The sequence below is a fragment of the Eptatretus burgeri genome, chromosome 1 (genome assembly GCF_056783735.1).
Source record: "Eptatretus burgeri isolate ZD-2024b chromosome 1, Ebu_testis_v1, whole genome shotgun sequence".
In the NCBI taxonomy this organism is placed as follows: Eukaryota; Metazoa; Chordata; class Myxini; order Myxiniformes; family Myxinidae; genus Eptatretus; species Eptatretus burgeri.
The window spans coordinates 27,999,610-28,023,162 of NC_140961.1; the positions used below are offsets into that span (position 1 = coordinate 27,999,610).

General features: G+C 41.9%; 2 protein-coding genes and 1 pseudogene across 6 annotated transcripts in view; 2 read left to right on the top strand and 1 right to left on the bottom strand.

The window, feature by feature from the left end:
- The window catches only part of LOC147034105 (calcium release-activated calcium channel protein 1-like), a 67,563-nt gene extending 64,482 nt beyond the window's left edge, over nt 1–3,081 (top strand). For all 4 annotated transcript variants that reach the window (XR_015056973.1, XM_085876514.1, XM_085876512.1 and 1 more), the window contains one exon: nt 126–3,081. Coding sequence is in view for 3 of the 4 variants with exons in the window: in XM_085876514.1 (XP_085732640.1) it covers nt 126–341 (216 nt within the window). In the remaining variant the exon portion in view is untranslated. The remainder of the gene's footprint in view (nt 1–125) is intronic.
- A 2,094-nt stretch (nt 3,082–5,175) lies between these two features.
- LOC147034107 (uncharacterized) lies at nt 5,176–16,725 on the bottom strand (annotated as a pseudogene).
- A 2,516-nt stretch (nt 16,726–19,241) lies between these two features.
- The window catches only part of LOC147034108 (protein orai-2-like), a 20,328-nt gene continuing 16,016 nt past the window's right edge, over nt 19,242–23,553 (top strand). Inside the window, exons 1-2 of one of the 2 annotated variants that reach the window (XM_085876528.1) lie at nt 19,242–19,315; nt 19,665–19,820. In XM_085876528.1, the coding sequence (XP_085732654.1) occupies nt 19,707–19,820 (114 nt within the window). In that variant the 5' untranslated portion in view covers nt 19,242–19,315; nt 19,665–19,706. The remainder of the gene's footprint in view (nt 19,316–19,664; nt 19,821–23,553) is intronic. The other variant, XM_085876532.1, reaches the window with a different exon arrangement.

Here is a 23,553-nt window from a genome sequence, read left to right on the forward strand (position 1 = left end):
GTTTGATGTTTCAATGTATACTCCTCCCCCAACCCCCTTTAACCCATCCCAATCACACTCTATTCTTCATTTGCTCACTCCCTCCTAATCCTCCTTTCGTTCCATTCCGTTTTCTTTTCCCTCAGCCAACGGCAGAAACGGGAGGTTTGAGTGTGGGATTGCAAGCTGCTTGCGCAGCCACTGCCATCATTGTACCCGTCCTCTTCCTCTTCTGTTTCTTTACACTTCACTTCTATCGGTCACTCGTCGCACATAAGACCGCCCGTCATAGCCAGGAAATAGCAGAGCTGAGTCGGCTACGTGGAGAGCTTGATGGAACGGGCCCTGGAGAGCAAGTCTGAAAAGGACGCTCGTCGAGAAGAAAGTATGAAGTTTGGGCCAAGTGTAATACCTTATCTCCATTTGTGGGATAATGTGGTTAAAACCAGTTCTGGTATTAAGTTTGCTTTGACCATTGTTTCACGTTTCACTTGGTACGACCCATTGTGATGCAAATCTGCTATTTATTCGATGTGTGGGGTCTATGCAGTGTGTGTGTGTGTGTGTGTGTGTGTGTGTGTGTGTGTGTGTGTGTGTGTGTGTGTGTGTGTGTGTGTGTGTGTGTGTGTGTGTGTGAGCCAAGTCATAAAGCCTTCGCCTCGGTCACAGCAATGGTGGACATTGTGCAAGTCTTGCTGTTCTCGTTGATCAATTACCTGGCCCACACTGGTGAAAGAATGTACGCCATGATGAATGAAGGTACATAACATGATGATGACTTTTAGCAGTTTTAGGACAGGATTGACGTCATACCTTGGGCAAATGGTGACTTAGCTCGTGAGGCTCTCAGCTAGATTTCCCAATCCCCAAGTTGTCACAAAATCTAACGAATGGAGATGTTGCATGGAATGTGCAAAACCCACTAATGGGGACGAGTTACAAGAGGCTCATTGCAGCAGGAGCATTGGGCGAAATATTTTTGGTACCCTTTGGTATCGGAATTGGAGTTTTATTTTCGAAAGAATAGTAGTTGTGCAAGAGTCATGCGTTGTTCATGCAGATGCTTAAAGAAGCTATGGTTACAATGCTGTCTCCCGTGTACGGCTGGGAGACAGCATTGTTACCTCGAGTATCTACAGTACAGAGATTATTAAGGTGTGTGTAATAATTTTATCACGTAAAATAATCCAATACGGTAAGCCCGCTTTGACAGGTTTTTTGGTTTTTTAAAGGGCAAAGCAAGTGAACAAGAAAAGTAGAAGTCTACAAATTATCCGAAATAATTTTTTTATAAGATATCGAGGGATGGATGGGCTGACAGGATGGCCGAGACGTACGCACACTCGCCTCTCAGCTGTCCAGCCTGGGATTGAACCCTGACCCAGCTATAAACTGTCATACTGGTGTTTCACGGGCAGGGTTATTCATCAGTCTGTGCGCCGTCCATCAATGGATGTTAAAGTGTGCGTCCTGTCCAGCAGCATTTGTTGGTGAACGTTAAATATCACATGGTGTCCTTCACAAAGAGTAGGTGAGCTATCACCGTCATGACCAAATTACAAGTTCTTGCCCTAACTAGCAGAGGGCATTGCATCAGCAGGACACCTGCACCCTCAGTCAACGATGCTAGCCTGTAGCCTTGTGCTCCATCTCAAAGAAGAAGAGTAATCCTACTATATTAAATAAGGCAATTGTATGTATGTACATCTGAAAATCATCGAAAAAACATGGCAGGCCCAATCTCCACCAAATTTTGCATCCATGTTGGGAGTAGCCAGATTCAGGTAATGGGCACACAAGCAAAAAAAAAATCGCCCCCCCCCCCCCTCGCAGAGGTCATGGGCGATTTGGCAATTCTTCCAAAGGGAGCGGGTGTTTCTCGTGCATCTAAATAACAGTGAAGTTAAATGTTGTATTATATTTTATTGGAGGAGCCTCATTACTTTGTTACGGAGATAGAGTTCCTCTGACATGCACATGTCAATTTTATGCTCTGCTAGTAATCTAAAGCGTATAGTGAACAGCCTTGGGGTTTAAGCCCATAAACGATTCGTAAAAGTAAAACTGCGAGCCTTTGCTCGTCCAGCCATCACACTGTTCTGCAATGAAATGTTACAAGGTGAATAAAAGGAGCAGATGTGACCCCCTGTGTGGGATTTGTACATTTATACCTGTTGCAATATGAGTACTACCTCGAAAATAACTCATTTATCTACAACTACACCAACATCTTGTGTGGTCCACTAGCACTTGTAGTCGCAGCATCATTTATTGTTGCCGCTGTTTTGTTTGGTATAAGTTAATATTGACTGCAGTGTTGTCATGATTCATTGTGGGTATCAGAATAGCTCAGTTAGTAGTGTGTTCTCCATTTAGCTGTCTAGTCCGAGTTCAGTCCCCAAGACGTGATGGAATATAATTGACTGGAAACTGCCTTTCTGATTGATGTTGTACTAGCAGCAGACACTGCATCTTGAGAGATGCGCAGTTGACTGTCCCATATGCATTTTGGATGTGTACGTTGAAGATTCTGTCGTATATTTTGTAAAGGGTTGGCCACTATGTGCTGGTTCTGATTCTGATGTGCCATACTCTGTTTCAGAGCGTCAGTGCTGCTGAAGCAGTTTCTCGGCAAGGGTTTTACTGGGTGGTTTGCCATTGTCTTCCCAGCAGTAGTTAAAGCAGGAATATGGAATTTGACTTTGGTGCCAGCGTTAGCTTGCCCATTCTTCATGAAGGACACCGTGGGATCTTTAACGTCCACCAACTCATGCTGGCAGACAGTACGCCCAGTTTTCACGTACATCAAAGGGATGGCACACCCATTGATTAATCGCTGGGATGATGGTTTTTTAGAGCTCGGTCAGGATTCAAACCCAGGCTAGACACTTTAGAGGTGAGTGTACACACCTGTAGGCCATTCTGCCATCCCTGTGTGCTTGTACATTGGCCAAAAAACTTTATTGGGGTGAAATGTCGAACGAACACTTCCTGCAGGATGTAGAAAGTGGACCTGTGCAGGCAAATGACCTCCTTGGGCCTATAGGTCCAGTGCAATAGAATTTGATGTTTGGTTTCATGAATAAATTTGGTTTCTCTAAACACGTATTCATCGCTATTTTCTTGAAAGTAAAAAAAAAACTTTAACAAATTCTGGTGTATTCTAGATGTGTTTTGTACCTCTATTTCCCTGCCCCTAAACACAACGGAGAACCTCATGTGGCCCTTTGTCATTCCGGGAACACTCTTGCATCCAGAAGTTTGTTGCAGTGGAAAGGTATCGGCGTCCAGGCACGCTCTACAATTGTGATTTCGTCTTCAAATATAGAAAGAAGAAATTAAATGCTGAATCGCTCGTGTCGTGAACGGTTTACTTTTTAACATGAAACATTCACTAATGCCATGGATAGTTCGCTCGGGAACGATTTACAACTTTGCTTGACGGCTCTGCTTAGCCCCCCCCCCCAACAGTTGACATCTCTCATCACACCCTCAGTTTCCCTCTTATTTTCCACATTCTCTCTATCATCCTTTCATCTTTCCTTTGCTCTCTCCATGGCGATGGAACTTGACACCATGTAAGCATTTTACAGTCATGTGTGTGTCAAGGGGAACATGCTGCCTAAGCTCTCACACCATCTTTTCTACTCTCCGTTTCCATTTTGTTTTCCATGATCAGCGTGACCAGAAATGTTACCGGTTATGTTTACAGAGGCATTCATACTCTGTGTGACCAGCAGTGTTGGCGGCATCCATCTATTGTTAGTCTTGACCCCGTGGATATGCTTGAGACTGTAAAAAAAAAAAATCTATCTATAATTCCAGGTTGTGTGTGTGTGTGTGTTTGTGTGTGTGTGTGTGTGTGTGTTTGTGTGTGTGTGTGTGTGTATGACCGCTGTTTCTCGACAACCTCTGGTCCGATCTAATTGAAACTTGCCAGCTATATTGCTGGGGACCTGAGGATGTGCCTTTTCAAGGTTTGATATTAATCTGACAAGTGCTTCCCAAGTTATGGCCATTTATTTACCAACCAATGACAGGACACGTTGCTGCGTAGGCGTGGCCGATGCGCCATTGAGTTACCAATAACAGGACACGTTGCTGCGTAGGCATGGCCGTTGGGGAAGAGATCCTCAGCCGTGTTCCCCATTAGGGTTACAACGTACGGACTTCCGGATAGTGATGACACTGTATTCTAATAATTTCTCGATTTTTTTTTTATGTGCATTTATAGATAAACACAATGCCCCAATCCAGTCGTCGTTTACGAGAGCGAAGGAACGGCCTGTGCAGTTGTTTGAACGTTTTTTGTTTTTTTTTCTTTTTTTCTCTCTCTTCTCTTCTCTTTGTGTTTTTAATTGCGATGACATTGCGAAAAGGCAAAATTTGTTGGCACTAATTGAATAATTGGCCATTAAAACTAAATTGCGAATAATCGTAACTGCGATATGCGAACTTCCGGACAGTGAGGACTTAACTTCCGGACACGCCGTTTCCTCAGCAATGTTGTTTATGAAGAAGTGCTAATGAGATAAAGGTGTGTACAAGAAGACAATTTTTATTATTATTTATCTATTGAAGAAAAATTGCTCCGAAAATAATTTATCAAAAAAAGTGCACAACTTTTTATTTGTTTCCATTTGTCAAAACGGTGTGGCCTTTGGAAGTGTTAAGGAATTCAGCTCTACTCAACATGCTTGCCAATGAAATACATCTCAATTTGGTGGTATGCTTTGCAAACCTTTTTTTTTTTAAACTAAAACAATTCGAACATGCAATACCTAATGACACTGCACTTTCAGGTCTCCTACAAATCCTACCCTGTCGCCTCACCGTGGCATAGGAGTGGCAATGGTCAATGGCAGCGAATGTCATGGCGAGCAAAGACAGGGAGGTAAACTTGATTTTAATTGGGATTTTAATTAACTCTGTGTGTAAGTATCATAGCAGTTGTTACTTCAATGCAAGCGATATAATTCATGGAATGCATGTGAACATTCCGTACAAGCACGCACTACTTCCGGATAGTGATGACTAACTGTATTCTAATAATTTCTCAATTTCTTATGCGCATTTATAGATAAACACAATGTAGTGTATGTCATTGTGTAATTTGGTAAACTTTTCATATAGAATCTGAAAACTTGTAATTTTTCACTTCCTATGTTTACAGTGAACACAAAAACAGCTGCTTCCAATTTTTTTATTCATAAGCAGTCATCAAAATCCAAAATTTGAGAAATCGCCATATTTTACCCATTATAGCACGTTGAGATAATAAAAAAATATCTGTTCAGCTAAATTTAACCCAGTTAGGCATTATTTACGAACCCCCCAAAAGATGATAGCCAAATATGCACAAAAAGGACGTTCTGTAGCACTGAGAACATAGAATTTGAATGGATGTGCAAATACAAAACACAAAGATGCTTAGGTATATATAATTATTTAGTCATCCAAGTCCTCATTTTCCTCGTCCGCTTGAATTCTCATCAATTGCGACATTGTTGCATGTGTCCTCAGCTCCTTCACACTTGCAGAGCTCTGTACAGGCTAGATTATGTGCCTTACAAGAGCACCGTCCACTGCACTTACTGGCGACACAGGAACACTTCACAAGTTCCACCACACCCTCCGGTGCTGCTGGAACTTTTGAGACAACTGGGACATAGTGGCCGTCCTCCAGTTGTCGCCATCCCAGAGTAACAGGATCCAGTAGAATTGCTATAGCTACTAAGTCTTGCAACCATATGTTGGCTTGTAGGTGTGTGCGTAATATATGCTCAGTGATGCATACTTGAGTCAGAAGTAGCTTCTCCACAGCTTTGACAATTTGATTTATGTGCTTGCAGTATTTGCTGAGAGATGACCATTGCTGACTGATTCAAATCATGTGTTCGGGCTTCAGTTTTTACTGTGTACATGCCCTTCAAGATCCATAGAATCATGCTATGTAGTTCATGTGGAACTACATCTTCTGCTGAGTTTTCCAGCGTTCCATTGAAAACCCATGGGTCCTTTTTGACCTGCTCAATCGATTTACGTAGCACCATTAGAAGCTTCGAAGATCTTCTTCATGTTATCATGTGGGTCAGGTCTGTGTACTGCTTCTCCGACTGCTGCGTTTTGTTTGGCTTTGGAATGTATCAGCGTAAGCTTATTTGGCAATAGTGTGAACTGAACGAGTTTGACATTCTTCTCGATTTTCTGTCGCAACCATCTCCATGCTGTTTGGGCATTTGAAAATCTTGACCAATATTCAATATCGTGTTGTTTCATCTTCGATACATAGTCCTTTTCTGCTTCATCGATGGGTATGATTTCACCTTGTTCGATACGCTCCTGTATTTCAGCAAAGAACTCGATTTCGGCTGCTATTTCGTGAACAGTTGTTTCACTATCATCGATATTGCCACCGGTAGGGGTATTTGAGGAGGGTAGACTGTCTCCAGCACACTCAAGCTCACGCTTCAGAAGTTGCCACGGTTCAGTTATACACTGCTTGTGATATACAATGTCTTGTGACAGTGCATCATTGTCAGATATGACATTAGCATAGTTCACTTTCCACTCTGGATTGTTGGAGTGTTGCACTATATCATGTATCAGAGTTCCAATATTTCCTGACCAGCATTCGTGCAAAACATCTTGAACTTTGCCTTGGCAGAAAAAGCACTTACTTTTATCGTAGTTCATGGATTTTGAACGAGTGTGCCTTCCTGATACTGACAGTTCTTCAGGTTCTCCATGGTGCGATGAGGTAGCTGGTCTCCCTATGGTTCGTTGAAGAAGACTAAAGGCCCTGTCACACCTTGACGATTTAGCCAGCGTATGCCTGACGTATGCAAAATTTGGCTAAAACGCTGGCACACGTCGAATACGCTATGGTTAAGTTTGTATACATTAAGAGCACGCTGGCAGACATCGTAGTACGCTGGCATACGTCGTCATATGCCGGCATATGCCGGCATACGTCGATAATTTTCAGCATGTTGAAAATTTCTCGACGTACTCGGCGTATGACACACGTTCCGCATACGCTGGCATAGGTTGTAGGCACGTTACACGATCGTTGACACACGTTGACACACGTTACTTGTACGTTACTCATAAGTCGAAACACGTCGATGTAATGGTTAGCGTCAGTGTTCCAGACTCCCTGGTTTTATTTTTTTCTTCGGCGTGACGGTGACACTTCGATTTCTAGTGCGGTTATAATATAATGTAATTAATAGGCTGCCGCTCAACGATTTAAATCATAACCGCACTAGAAATCGAAGTGTCAACATCACCGTCATACCGAAGAAAAAAAAATACTAAGGAGTTAGGACCACTGACGCTAACCATTACATCGATGTGTTTCGACTTATGAGTAACGTACAAGTAACGTGTGTCAACGATCGCGTAACGTGTCTACAACTTATGCCAGCGTATGCGGAACGTGTCATACGCCGAGAAATTTTCAACATGCTGAAAATTTATCGACGTATGCCAGCGTACTACGATGTCTGTCAGCGTACTACGACGTATGCCAGCATGCTCTTAACGTATACAAAACTTACCCATAACGTATTCGACGTGTGCCAGCATGGTTCGGCAAATTTTTCATACGTCAGCATACGCTGGATAAAACATCAAGGTGTGACAGCGGCTTCACACTTCGATGTCTAGTGGGTTATGATTTGAATCGTCGAGCCGCAGCCTTTTAATAGCCTATGCCACGTGATCTCCGGCGATACGCTGCCGCGCGCTATGCATAAGTTAGACTATCGTTGGGCATAGGTTGTGAACGCCGACAACACGCTCAGCATTCGTTGGCATAAGTTATCTATATCTGATTGAAACGTTCTATGTATGTTACTAATACATTATGCATACGTCCAACACATCATTATACGCCCAAAACTTAAAAAAAACATCAACAGTTCAGCGTACGCCAGCATTTTACATACATTTTGATACCTTGCCATACGTTGGCTAAAACGTCAAGGTGTGACAGCCCCCTGACATCGGATGTTGCACAGGCTCGTTTATATCGCTTTTCATCACGTTTTATATGTTCTTTATTGGTGCTTGCCGCGTAGCATGTTCTGTGCCACACAACATGCTTGTCACTTAGATCACCTGCTGTCAAGTCCCCGATTTTTTTTTTTTCACTGAGTGTAATGAACTCGCTGTTCCCAAAACTCGCTCTCAAACGAACCGCTGTCAAGAATTTGTCGTACTTTGAATGTTCTTCAGATTGTGGTGGTTCTTTTAATTGCTCTTGTTTGGAGCTCTGTCACTTTATGCATAGTTTATAGTTTATTTCTGTGCACGCCCTTTTCTCTGGGGGTTCTTCGCTCTCTGCCATGACTTATCTGCAAATGGAGAAAAAACACATAATTGATCATTTTTATGTAAAACACACCACACATATATTGTCTAAATATGCAGAATAAGCCAAAGATATCAGAGTGGTCATATTGATGAGTGTTAGGGATTATGATTATGATGAGTGTTAGGGATTATGATTATGATGTCTATTATAGATCTTCTACTGCATACACTGTGTCTGGAAATACGAAACGAAATTTGTCATCAAAATTTTTATCGATTTTCGTCACTCGCTGGCCGCCATCTTGGATTTTTGTCATTAGCAATGTTTGTAAAAATTGGAAACAGCTGATTTGTAGTCCTATGTGATCTTAGGAAGTGAAAAAACACAGGTTTCCAGATTCTATATGAAAAGTTGACCATTGTATGAATTGCTACATAACATACACTAATGCCCCAATCCAGTCGTCGTTTACGAGAGCGAAGGAACAGCCTGTGTCGTTGTTTGAAAGTTTTTTTTTTATTTATTTTTTTGCATGTACGGCCACGCACGTACGGGCATGGGAGAGCGAAGGAATGGCCTGTGTGGTTGTTGTTTCTGGCACGCGGTTTGAGTTTTTTTGTTTGGTTTTGTTGCACGTACGGGCACGCATGTACGTGCATACACTAGTAGTAATAATAATAATAATAATAATAATAATAATAATCGTAATAAAATTAAAATCCTCCAACCGCCTGTCCGATCAATGCAAAATTTTAAACATAGGAGGGACTCCCCATGGAGATGCTTTATTGGTAACTCTGACGTCATAGGTCACATGGTATGGCAGCCATTTATATTTTTGTTATTGTTGTTTACACTGCCGAGACTTGTATGAGAGCTAACACACATGCACAACAAGGGGAGCAGGAGACAAGAGGGGCAGGAGAGGGAAGTACAAAACAGTGGGGAATAGAGACATGAGGAGATCTGTGGAAGGGAGAGTGATGGGGTGGGTTACAGAGGGTAAACAACATAGACATGACAGGGACTTTCAGGAAGGAAAGCAGGGAATTTGAAGGGGGTGGATTATGGGGGGGTAGAAAAGATCGAGGTTTGGGATGGGGGAAGATAAGAGACGGTGGTGAACAGCTGTTTTGAAGACCTGGAGGGAAGAGTGGGATTGAAAAGAGTGTGGGAGATTCCAAATGCGGGTAAAAAGAGGAATGAAATAGTGAAGGTGAGTGGTGATTCGTGATTATGGTAGTTTTACACGAAGGGGGTTGCTGGCTGACCTTAAACGCCCTGTCAAAATATGGCGGTGGGGATAAATCTCAGACAGAGCAGGGTGGGAGGGGCAAGGCTGGAGCGGAGATGGTAGAAGACAGAAGGACCACCGACCTGCCTGCGGTGAGAGAGTGAGAGACCCAAAAGCTCAGCCTCATCACGGGAGATACCAATGATCCTAAATGCGTTGGTTTCCACAGCGTGAAGCCGAGAAAGGTGAGAGGCAGGAGCACCAGCCCAGAGGAGAGAGCAGTACTCCATCAGGCTGTGGACAAAAGCTTTGTTTGTGATCAGGAGTTCAGTTGTGCCAAGGAAGGACTTTGCACGACGGAGGATGCCGACTCGCTTTGGAGGCCAGGTTGGAAATGTGGCTTTCCCATGAACGATCATGGCAGATAGTGAAACCCAGAAGCTTGAATGAAAGGACTTCTTCAAGAGAATTGTTGAGAAAGTTGATGGGGTGGGACGGGGGGGGGGGGGTTCCAGACAGTCCTTTCGGAGAGACATAATGAGAGTGTGAGATTTGTCAGGATTGAAAAACACCTTCCACGTGTTGCAACATCTTGTGATTTTATCCAGTTCTTCAGAGTGTGAAGAGGCTGCTGCTTGCCGATCTGAGGGATGACCAATGGTAAGGCAGAGGGTGGAGTCATCAGAAAAGAGATAGAGGATTTTCCAGAGTCAGTGAGATCACTGATGAGAACCAGAAAAATTACCCCCGTGTGGGGGTGACGGTCATCTCTATAATACCACAAGTTCTCGATGTTCAGTTATGACCGAAGACTACTCTCCTCTTGCAGTTCTACTGCGCAGCTCGAACTGCGCAGTTTGGTTAAAGATAACTCGGCATTTTGGCGCGCGCGTGCTCGAAATTGTATTTTGAAAATAAATGCCGACGTTTACATTTCGGGTTTTGAAACTTTTGCACCTTCGGCGGAAAATGTATAAATATACAAGGTCAGCTGCTATGCAATGACACCATTCACTAACTTTTACCATGCCCAGTGGAGAATATATAGGCTCCTGAAGGTAGGGCAGTTTTTGCAAACTTTGAAGTCACGTGACGCGAAAACGAAAGCGAAATTCGAAAATCCGTCCTGACCAAATTTAGATATTGTCCCATACATTCATATGCGACAATCAAATTCAAGATCGCTTGAGAAATGTAGGAGATAGATTTTGAAAATCGTCATTTTCGCATTTTTTGCCAACTTTGAAGTCACGTGACATGAAAGCGAATATCGAAAATCTGGCCCGACCAAATTTAGATATTGTCCCATAGATTCATATGCTACAATCAAATTCAAAATCGCTTGAGAAATGGCGGAGGAGATAGAATTTGAAAATCATCATTTTCGCAACTTCAAAGGCCTCGTGACCTTGACCTTGACCTTTGGTGACCTTGAAAGTCATATCATCGTGTACGTCTCATCGACCTCTATCAGGATCACTAACGACCAGATCTCCCGCTTCAACTTCATTGTGAACGGACGGATGGACGGATCGAAGGACATCGACACCCATATTATTAGGTCATGCTCGAAGAGATGACCGAAAAAGAACAGGACCCAGAACGTTGCCTTGAGGAACTCCAGCCTGGACAGGAAGAGGGGATGAGAGAACTCCATTGAGGGCCACACATTGGCTGCAAGAGGAGAGGAAGTCTGCGAGCCATGAGTGGAGATGTCCTTGGATACCATCGGAAGAGAGTTTGGTGAGTAGGGCAAGGTGCCAGATCGTATTGAAAGTATGCGATATGTCGAGGGAGATGGATCTGATTTCATGTCTGGCATTGAGGATCTCCATCCATTGTTGGGAGAGCAGAAGCAGCATATCCATGGGAGAGTGACCTGGCCTAAAACCAAATTGATGATCAGAAATCAAGCCATTGGAGAAGAGGATGGATTTCGTGTCTGAAGTGATGATGTCTGAAGAATGTCTGAAGTCATATTGCATTTAGGGAAGAAAAAAATTCGACATCTCTGAAACCGCTCAACGAAAATAATTGAAAAGCATTTGTCATCAACTCCCCACGGGGTATATCAGGTGATAATGATATCATCGGTGAAGTGGTAATCCAACCATGATTGGTTGAATTGAAATCTTTATCCTAAAAATCTAAAACTAGTAAAATGAGACGATGTGCTCTACTGAGTGCTGTTGTAGTTAACCGGGTTATAGGCGTCCACAACCATCCTTGTCCATGTTATGGAATGTCAGCCGAAGCCCTTGTGCGAATGAGATGAAAAAGGACCCCACTGAACGTTCCTGTCAACATAAAGTTCAGGATATTTTAGTGCTCATTATCTTCCATGTTGTCAATTGTGCCACACCACTGACGTGCCACGTTTGATCGAGATGGTGCAAGCCTAATTTTCTCGAGCTCGAGCTGAGAAAAGCTATCAAACAAATGGATCCGAAGCCAGCGTTTCTTCCCAGTGAATAGCTTCCTGGGAATTCCTGGAAAATTATTTGGGATTCCTGCCTATTCCCAGTCTGTTTGTTTGTTGTTGTTTTTTGCTTCAGACTTGGAAAATTTGGGCTCGAACCATCTTTAGTGGGAAGTATATATGTGCTTGCGCTTGTGCACTGCGCTCTGTGCACATCCTTTCCCAACATGAAGGAAAGGCATCCATCCATCCATCCATTGGGACCATACTCTGTGCAAAGAGCGTGGATGCTGCCGAAGCAGTCTTCTTGGCTATTGGGCACAATCCTGGAAGGATCGCCACTCTGACACACGATACCAACAAGCTGGTACTCATTTTGCCTACCTCAGAAGGATGACAGGCTGAGTCAACCCCACCTGGTATTCAACATCCAAGCAGGATTTGAACTCAGGACCCTCAGATCCCAAGCCCACCACACCAGGCGTAAAGACTCATCAACCTGTATTTTATGGCCTTCGAAGTCATCCCACAGCAAGTTGACTAAAGAAGAATACAAAATGCGTGCAATGGTAAAAGCTAGCTTCGTACAAAATCATATGATTATTTAATGGGAAATGTGGCCAGGGTTCCAAAAGCAATCCGTTTTCTGCAGGCATGGGTTGCAGTGTTTCAGTTAGCAGGAATAAGCGGCCTCAAACTCGCTTCTCGCCCTCAGCCGACTCGCCCCTCACATTCATATTCATGTTACTCGCCCCTCACATTCACATTCGTTTTACTCGCCCCTCACATTAATATTCGTGTTACTCGCTCCTGGCATTCACATTCATATTCGTTAGCGGCATTTGTACAACATTTTTGATCAATAAAATTGAGAATTTGTCGAGTGGTTTGCTACATTTTCTCCCTCACACTCCACCCACTCATTCCTCCTGCAACTCTTGTCAACCCCTCCCTCCTCCACTCCTCGTTTCCCCCCCCTCCCCTTTCCTTTTGTCCCATTCCTCCCAGTTCTCATTCGTACATTAACTGTTGTGCTTTTTTACAGTTCACCAAAGGGGTTGGGAAACGATGCTCACGCTCTCACCACGCGCTCGTGTAAATACGCTCCTCAACTCCCTCATGCTCTTTCACAACGCCTTGAGGATCTGTCGCCTTGCTCCACAGGGCACCTTTATATTTTATTTTTATATCCAGTCGTGGCTAAAAATATTGGCACCCTTGCACGTTTTTCAAATAATGCACCATTTCTTCCAGAAAATTGTTGAAATTTAAAAAATCTTTTGGTATCCACATATATATTTCTGTGGTTTGCAGTGGAACAGAACAAAAACAATTGAAAGAAAAGGATTGAATCTGCGCTTATTCCACGCATAAATCCTCAACTGCCCCAAACAATATTTTTGGCACCTCTTAGAAGTTGTTTGAAATATTGAGATGTCAAGCATGTGATTCTCCTTTTACTTTGGAATTGAAGTCACCTGTGGTGAGTTGCAGATATCTGCAATATCAAAATCACTTTCAACCAGTTTGAACAGAGAAAAGGAGTCATTCTGCTGTTTTGTGTCAATGTGTGGACCACAATGAGCATGGAGAAAAGAAAGAAAACCAGAGAATTGTCTGAGGAGGTCAGACACAATATTGTAGCCAAGCATGGACAATCTCAAGGCTACAAGTCTATCTCCAGAGACCTTGATGTTCCTGTGTCCACCGTACACTATGTTATCAGGAAGTTTAAGGCCCATGGCACTGTAGCCAACCTCCCTGGACGTGGCTGCAAGATAAAACCTGATCGAAATTGCAGCGAAGGATTGTTCCAATGTTGGAGAAAGCACCTCGATCAACTGCCAAACAGATTCAAGATGACCTTCAGACACAAGGTACGACAGTTTCAACTCGCATCATCCATCGCCAACTCGATGAAAGGGGATTCTATGGTAGGAGACGCAGGAGGACCCCACTGCTGAGAGAGGAACACAAGACATCTTGACTGGAGTTTGCAAAAACACACTTGAACAAGCCAAAATCCTTCTGGGAAAATGTCCTGTGGACAGATGAGACCAAATTAGAGCTTTTTGGTAAGCACATCATCTCTGTTTACAGAAAACAAAATGAAGCCTTCAAAGAAAAGAACACCTTCTATACAGTCAAACATGGAGGAGGTTCAGTGATATTTCAGGGTTGCTTTGCTGCCTCTGGCACTGGGTGCTTTGAATGTGTGCATGGGCATCATGAAATTAGGAGATTAGCAAGGCATTTCGGAGCACAATGTTCAACCCAGTGTCAGAAATCTGGGTCTCCGTCGAAGATCATGGGTCTTGTAGCAGGACAATGACCCCAAACACACTTCAAAAAGTACCCAGGAGTGGTTCAAGACAAAACACTGGTCTGTTCTGAAGTGGCCAGCCATTGTCCAGATCGAAACCCCATTGAACACCTGTGGGAAGATTGGAAAACAGTAATTGGGAGAAGGCGCCCTTCAAATCTGGGAGAACTGGAACAGTTTGCACAAGAAGAGTGGGTCAAATTACCAGTCGAGAAGTGTACGAAGCTCATTCCTGGCTCTTGGAAAGGCTTGACTGCAGTTATTTTGTCCAAAGGCATTCTTTGTGCTACCAAATATTAAATTGAGGGTGTCAATAATTTTGTTAATGCCATTTCTTATCTTCTCATTTAAAAGGATATATAAGTTCTGAACCAAAAACAAAGGTTCTGTAATATTAACAGTGAAATAAAGAATTGTGGAGACCAAATACTTTTGTCAATTTCAAGTTATTTTTCGAGAAAGTTGTGAATTACTTGAAAAAAGTGCAAGGGTGTCAATATTTTTGGACATGACTGTACATAGTCTCGGCTCGTGGAAGTGCTAGTACAGAGACATGACAGAAGAAAATAGACACGATGATTTTAAAAGAGTTTATTGAACATTTGATCCATTTTAATCCATACACTTGTATTTTATGTCGACTTGCCATTTGCAGATTTCAACGCTTTTACTTTCAGGCAGAGAACGAACGAGTTCCAAAATTTTCTCTTGTGGGATTTTTGCCAGGCTTCCCGCAAACGGGTTGGGAATTCTGCCCATGATATTGGTTTCCTGAAGTTTTTCTGCACAGCTCAATCCAATATGTCCCAGAGGTGTTCAATGGGATTCATGTCAGGAGACTGAATTGGCCATGGAATTCGCTTGATCCCATTTCTGTCCTGCCATTCTTTGGTCTTTATTGCAGTGTGGCATGGAGCTCCATCTTCCATGAACAGAGTATTGTTTTTGACCATCTGACCAGTGGAGAAGACAGGGAGAAATCCATCCTCAAGGATAGAAATGTATATTGTAAAGTTGATGTTGCCAACACACTCTACAAGCTCTGACCGATCAGCGCTCCAGATTGCTCCCCACACCATCACTGAAAAACCAGTGTTTGACAATTGGCTGTAATCGGTTCAAATAAAACTCTTGACTGGGAAGTCTCCAGACCCATACGCGTCCACTTTCAGAGTCAATTGGGACTTACCTGAAAAATTGACAGTTTATCAAAACTCCAAGGGTGTGGTGGCCATTTCCTCAGCCCATTTCTTTCTCCTTTGAATGATGGCTGGTCGAAGAAGAGGTTTTCTCTGAGCTGCTCTCCCATAGTAGCCCAGTTGATGAAGGTACCCCACGGCAGTGCTTGAGCTAACTTGGACCTCATCTGCTGCCTTGCAACGGGGAGTTTTCTCATTGGACCGCTTGACAGCTCTAAGACACCTTTCTGAGGGCCCAGATCGACCAGAACGGGAAGCTGTGGATTCCTTACCTTCGCTGGTGAATTGCACAATCACTCAATTGACCGTAGAAAGTGGAATGCTATGGTTCTGAGCTATCTCATGCTGGTGGATTCCACCTTCCAATTCGCCAACAATTCGTCCTCTGAAAATCGGAAAGTTTGTGTGCTCCCTGTGTTCGAGGCATAGTTAATTGTCACACATGACCCAGGAACTCGTTTCTGCAAATAAATTGTTGAATATTCGGACAAATCGCTGAGTAAAACTGCGTGATGCAGATGAAATGAATAAATTTAAGGTGTCTATTTACTTCTGTCGTGTCTCTGTACACTGGATCAGGATGGATCGGGATGCAAAAGGAGCATTCGAGAGAGGGTGGAAACGCCAACAGCAGAGTTGAAGGCCGAGCTCAAGGGAGACTTGGACAAACAATGGGTGCAAGGAGGAATGGGGGTGGGGGGAGCGGATGCACGGGATGGACAAGATGGGTACGGAAGGAAACTCATGAGAGTGGAAATTTGGAAAGAGGAGGAATTGGGGAGGGGTTAACGAGGGCAGAAAATATAATGGTTTTGGATTGGATATGATCTGAGATGGTGGTGAACAGTTGTCTTGAAGACTTGGAGGGAAGAATGCGATTGAAGAGAATGTGAAAGTTGATTCCACAGATAAGAAAGAGAAAAGAGGAACAAATGAGTGGAGGTGAGCAGTGATCCTGGATTTAGGTAGTTTCATCAGAAGGGGGTTAATGATCGACCATGTGAGCTTTGCCGAAACCTGGGGGGGGGGGGGGGGTTCTCATTCATACAAAGCATGGAAAGAGTAGAGGGTACAAGACCAGAAAAGGAAGTGGTGTAAGACAGACACCACCGACCTGTCTGCGATGGTGAAGTAATACTCAGCTTTATCACGACAGATTCCAATAATCTTGATGGCCTTTGTTTCTCTGGCGTTAACCTGAGCAAGTTGTGAGGCAGGGGAGCAAGCGCAGAGCTCGGAGCAGTACTCCATCAAGCTGTGGATGAAGGCCTTGTCGGTGGATAGTTGAGGTGTGCCAAAGAAGGATCTCTTCTGTTTTTTTGCCGGAGGATGCCCAGTCGGCAGCTGGCTTTGGAGGCCAACTTTGAAATGTGGTTTGCCTCAGAAAGATCATGGCTGATCGTGAGATCGAGGATTTTGAATCACTGAACCTCCTCAAGAGGATTGTTAAGAAAGTAGCGTGGGGGTGTTGTTGCAAGACGGTCCTTTCAGAGAGAGATTTGTCAGGATTGAAAGACGTATTCCAAGTGTTTGACCAGGTTGAGAATTTTTTCAAGGTCTGAAGAGAGGGAAGAGGAACTGTCACCTGTCTGTCAGAAGGATGAGGGATGTCACGGCAGAGGGTGGCATCAGCAAATCTATAGAGGATTTTAAAAGGGAAGGAGAGTGGAGCCTTGCTTTCATTTTTGGATATAACAATTGAAGTTACCAAGTGAAAGATATGTGCGATGGGTTCGAATCGATGCACTGCTCTTTTAAAAACTCTTCCACCTGATGACGACAAATTTTGAACATTTCTTCCGTAAGACGGATGGAAACTCTTTTTTGCAACATGGGAACGGAATGCAATGGGTAAAAATGACGTGACGAGCATCCGAAACGATAAGCACCTTCATCCTCTTGTTTGATACCTGCACAAAGTTGATGTGGAGCCCAGGTGAGTGTGAGTGTTTCCACGGCGCTGACTCCCTTTTCAATTTGGAAAGGGCATTCAGGGTTCGTCCGCAGTTACAATGATGTTCACAATCTGCCTCCTACTCGTTGCATTCCTGGCGGTGTATAAGTGTAATCAGTTACCACGTTTCTTGCACAGTACTCACGAAGTGGTTTGAACACTCGAGCAAGCAGTCCATTCGAAACCGTGAAGGAACGACCGGCTTAGCAAGCTGCTTGGTAACCGAACACACCCGTGCATCACTGCATCATCACAATGTACGACAATATGAAGAATCGTTTGTCTTTTTACTGTCTTTGAGCATTCGGAGCACCTGATGCGCAGTAGCTTTTGACACTACACATACTGCAAGCACGTGACGAAGAATCATCGACTCACTCAGACACAAACGTTTTATGATCATATGTTGCTCATGTAAACTTATAGCCGTCATGTCCCAGTGGACGAGCACATGACCTGCCTGGACGTGCAACGTTGCCAATGACAACCATGCGATCTTCTTCTTGTTCTTGCATGTTGTTGCTGGGTAGCTATCATTGTATTGGGGTGCGATTATGCCGCTGATGCTGTGCTACTGGACCAGTACACCGGTACTCATTTCGCCAACCTCGCAAGGATGACAGGCTGAGTCAACCCCACCTGGTGTTAATTAAATCAGCGGCCAATGGGACAACTCAGGACCTGAAGATCCCAAGCCAGCCAGCCGAACCACTAAACCAGGGGTCTCCAACCTGCGGCCCGCGGGCCACATGCGGCCCCTTAGACGAATTTATGCGGCCCGCGGTGCCATATTAAGTTTACATTACAATGCGGCCCGCGATACTGCCAATTTGTCAGGGTCAATGATCAAAGCGTTCTGTAATTGTTATTATGATTTTGATTCATATTAGCCACATGTGTTTTTAACACGATTATTCATTTATCATATTCGTTCGTAAGAAAAATATATTCAGCACTAATTTTTGTTTAAATTTCCGCATATTAATTATATTTTTTTTTCCGGAAGTTAGCGTCCTTTTTTTGAGTGTGGTTATCCGCCCCTCACCACTTTGGTTTTGTGGCCCTCCGCCCAAAAAGGTTAGAGACCCCTGCACTAAACCAACACCAGGTTTAACCATGTGATGTACGTACGCTTGCACACACTGTATGTCACGGCAAACCACCCCCCCCCCAATCACCCCCCAACCCTTCATCCACCCCCAATCACCCCAGCCCCCCAACCCTTCATCCACCCCCAATCACCCACCACCCCCAACCCTTCATCCACCCCCAACACCCCACCACCCCCAACCCTTCATCCACCCCCCAACACCCCACCAACCCTTCATCCACCCCCAATCATCCCACCACCCCCAACCCTTCATCCACCCCCAATCACTCCAACACCCCCCCAACCCTTCATCCACCCCCAATCACCCCAACACCCCCCAAACCTTCATCCACCCCCAATCACCCCAACACCCCCAACCCTTCATCCACCCCCAATCATCCTACCACCCCCCAACCCTTCATCCACCCCCAATCCTTCATCCACCCCCCAACTGTTCATCCACCACCACTCCCCCCTCCCCAGCACCACCACCCCTCACAACCACCACCACCACCACCACTCCTCCCCCAACCACCCCACCATAGATTACATGTGCAACTTGCAGGAATTGTAAATTCGGAGATTTTCATCTTTGAATTCACCATGCAGATGAGTTTACTTGTAATCCATCATAAACTAATAAACAAACAAACAATGGCGACGACGACAGAACACGAATTTTATGAAGAAGAAGAGGAGTAATAGGAAGAAGAAGAAGAAGACGACGAAGAAGAAGAAGAAGAAGACTACTGCAGGAAAATGCGGAAGTAAACGAACACGTTCCGCTCGGACCTCAGGTTGGTTGTTTGTTTATTTGGTGTTCGCCCGTTTTCCAAAGAAGGACGTGAAGACCCGATGTTAAACAGGATAATATGAGTTATCGAACGGCTCAAAGTAACTCAGACAAGATGAGCAACTTGTACATGAGATAAAATCCTGCGAGGACGAGGGAACTTCGTAAAACGGGCGGCGTGCTGAGATTTCCGATTTCTGCGCAGCGTCTCACGATGTCGTTCGGTGTCCTACGAAGTCGGGACGTTTAACATCGCCGATTAAGGTCGTTCACTCGGCATCTTGTACCCGTTGAAGTTACAACTGATCGGCGTGTCACGTGTGTAATTACCGTCGAGTTAGTGTGTTTTCTAGGTTAACGTTGTGGGAGTTAACTCGGGCACAAGGTCACGTCCAATGGCTCCGAGCGAGCCGTCCTTGAGAGCCCTGTCCTGGAAACGCTTCTACCTGAGTCGAGCCAAGCTCAAGGCGTCAAGCCGGACGTCCGCACTGCTGTCCGGATTCGCCATGGTTCGTTGACAACACCTGACTGTCTTTCCTGACCCACCTAACCCTCACCTCTTCAAACATGATGTACCTTCAGCGGTTTTGTTTCGTTCAGGAGTCCAGTAAGGGCCACACTCCTTTTGGATCACTGGTTGTTCAGCTTTTACAGGCTCGGGTATATAATTATTTATTTTATATTTATATATATTTATATTTATATTGATATTTTTAATTGTCTAGCACTGTGCAACAACCGACACCAATATCATTTCTCTCTTCCTCTTCAAAATGTCGATGTTATTCCTACTTCCCTTGAAAGAGCAGGTGAGTTCGATGTGAAATATTTCTCCTTCGTGTCCATCTCGTTGAGAAACCCATTTATTGCAGGTGTTCAGCCAGGTAAGTGTGCTTCACATAAGGTCGGTGAAGGAATCGAAAGGAGTTTCAATTGTATCCAAATCTGAGTGCATTCCATGTTTGATGAGAGAGAGAGAGAATAAGTTTTATTTCAATTGAATACCTTCACCCGTCTACACCCGAACGACGATGTTGTTGCTTCCCGAACTGTCATTTGAACGGTTTCGTGAGATCTTCGGTTGAGACTTCCACATTTGGCTGCTTCGCGCAGTTCGAATTGCAATGGTTGTGTGCATGAGCGCTTTCCTCGCAACTCACGACTTGCGACACCATTCGCTGAGGCTTCAGGGCTCCCAATTCAGGTACATTGCATTCCGAGGAATTCCGAGTCCTTTTGAATGTCCTGGCTTCTTTAATGCGGCCATCCTTCCTTGGATTAATGCCACGACCTGGGCAATAGTTTGTGAATCTGCCCTTCTTACCTGGAGCCATCTTCAATCGGTTCAGGTCCAAGCTTGAAGTCAGGTGCTCTTCGGCTACTTTCGAGTACGAGGGCACACCTTTGCTGTACATGGCTCCCGTATCTTTGTGAGTTCCTTTGGAGCTGACGCGTTGATGCTCAATTTTCACATGATCCATAATTGTATGAGATGGCAAACTTTACGTCGCCAATGAAGATTTGGACCACCGACGTATATGTGAGCATATGCGAGGAAGTCACACACTCTGCAATAAAGTGAATGTATAGGAGTATAGTAGCATTTGTATTCAATGCTCATCGTGTGGTATTAAATGAATTTGTGTTTTCATGTCGCAGCAGGAACCTGGTGTTGGCGCAGTGGTTAGGGCAGCGGCTTGGAATCCAAAAGGTCCTGAGTTCAAGCCCCGTTGGGCCACTGAATTAATACACCAGGGGGTTGACTCAGCCTGTCATCCTTCTGAGGTCGGCGAAATGAGTACCAGTGTACTGGGCCGGTGTATACCCCGGTTAAAATAGGTGTACCATATCCCTGTGTCGTAAGAGGCGACCAGGGTTGCGTCAGGAAGGGCATCCGGCGTAAAACATGTGCCAAATCACGATGCGGATCATACGGATGATCCGCTGTGGCGACCCCTAAAGGGAGCAGCCGAAAGAAGAAGATGTCGCAGCAGGAAAATCCAATTTCAAATCTCGCATGATAATTCTGCTGGAGTAGGCCTTCACTATCAGGATGTTCAAACACCCAGCTGCTTGGTTAGAACTTTTCTTCCTTACCTTAATCCAAGATTAAATTTTGGCCTCATGCTTTTTGAATATGGCTAGAATCTGAGATGCTACTTGGTTAAGATTTAATACTTGGCAAAGTAAATGGAACACCTTCGTAAAAATCATGTCATGAAAAGAGGAAGCGTCCATCCGTCACGCTTTATTCTCGAGGGTTCCTGCTGTTGTGGAAAAAAAAAAAGGGTACTGTTGGAAAGTTAATAATTGATTTATTTGGTTGGAAAGGGAATAATCGATTGAGTTGGAACAAAAATTTGTCAGTTGATCAGAAAAATGCCAGTTTCAAAAGCCGTCTATCCGGGAGGGAATGGTTTACTTGGTTATGAATAAAGTGTGACGGGCACGGAAGCAAAACATATATATATATATATATATATATATATATATATATATATATATATATATATATATATATATATATATATATATGTTGTTGTTCGTCTTTCGGCTGCTCCCGTAAGGGGTCGCCACAGCGGATCATCCGTTATGATCCGCATACCGACTTGGCACAGGTTTTACGCCGGATGCCCTTCCTGACACAACCCTGGTCGCCTCTTACGACACAGGGATAAGGATTGGGTTTCACCATGATTCTGGGCTGCCCTACACCCTCTCATCGCACGGCCCAGTGCAGGGCTCCCGTCCTCAAGCGATCCTCCAACCCAAGCCTCCGAGTAGCCGGATTACAGGCGCACGCCACTACGCCCGGTTATATATATATATATGTATGTATATATATATATATATATATATATATATATATATATATATATATATATATATATATATATATATATATATATATATATATATATATATATATATATATATATATATATATATATATATATATATATATATATATATATATATATATATATATATATATATATATATATATATATATATATATATATATATATATATATATATATATATATATATATATATATATATATATATATATATATATATATATATATATATATATATATATATATATATATATCAGGTTATATATATATATATATATATATATATATATATATATATATATATATATATATATATATATATATATATATATATATATATATATATATATATATATATATATATATATATCAGGTTATATATATATATATATATATATATATATATATATATATATATATATATATATATATCAGGTTATATATATATATATATATATATATATATATATATATATATATATATCAGGTTATATATATATATATATATATATATATATATCAGGTTATATATATATATATATATATCAGGTTATATATATATATATATATATATCAGGTTATATATATATATATATATATATATATATATATATATATATATATATATATATATATATATATATATATATATATATATATATATATATATATATATATATATATATCAGGTTATATATATATATATATATCAGGTTATATATATATATATATATATATATATATATATATATATATATATATATATATATATATATATATCAGGTTATATATATATATATATATATATATATCAGGTTATATATATATATATATATATATATATATATATATATATATATATATATATATATATATATCAGGTTATATATATATATATATATATATATATATATCAGGTTATATATATATATATATATATATATATATATCAGGTTATATATATATATATATATATATATATATATATATATATATATATATATATATATATATATATATATATATATATATATATATATATATATATATATATATATATATATATATATATATATATATATATATATATATATATATATATATATATATATATATATATATATATATATATATATATATATATATATATATATATATATATATATATATATATATATATATATATATATATATCAGGTTATATATATATATATATATATCAGGTTATATATATATATATATATCAGGTTATATATATATATATATATATATATATATATATATATATATATATATATATATATATATATATATATATATATATATATATATATATATATATATATATATATATATATATATATATATATATATATATATA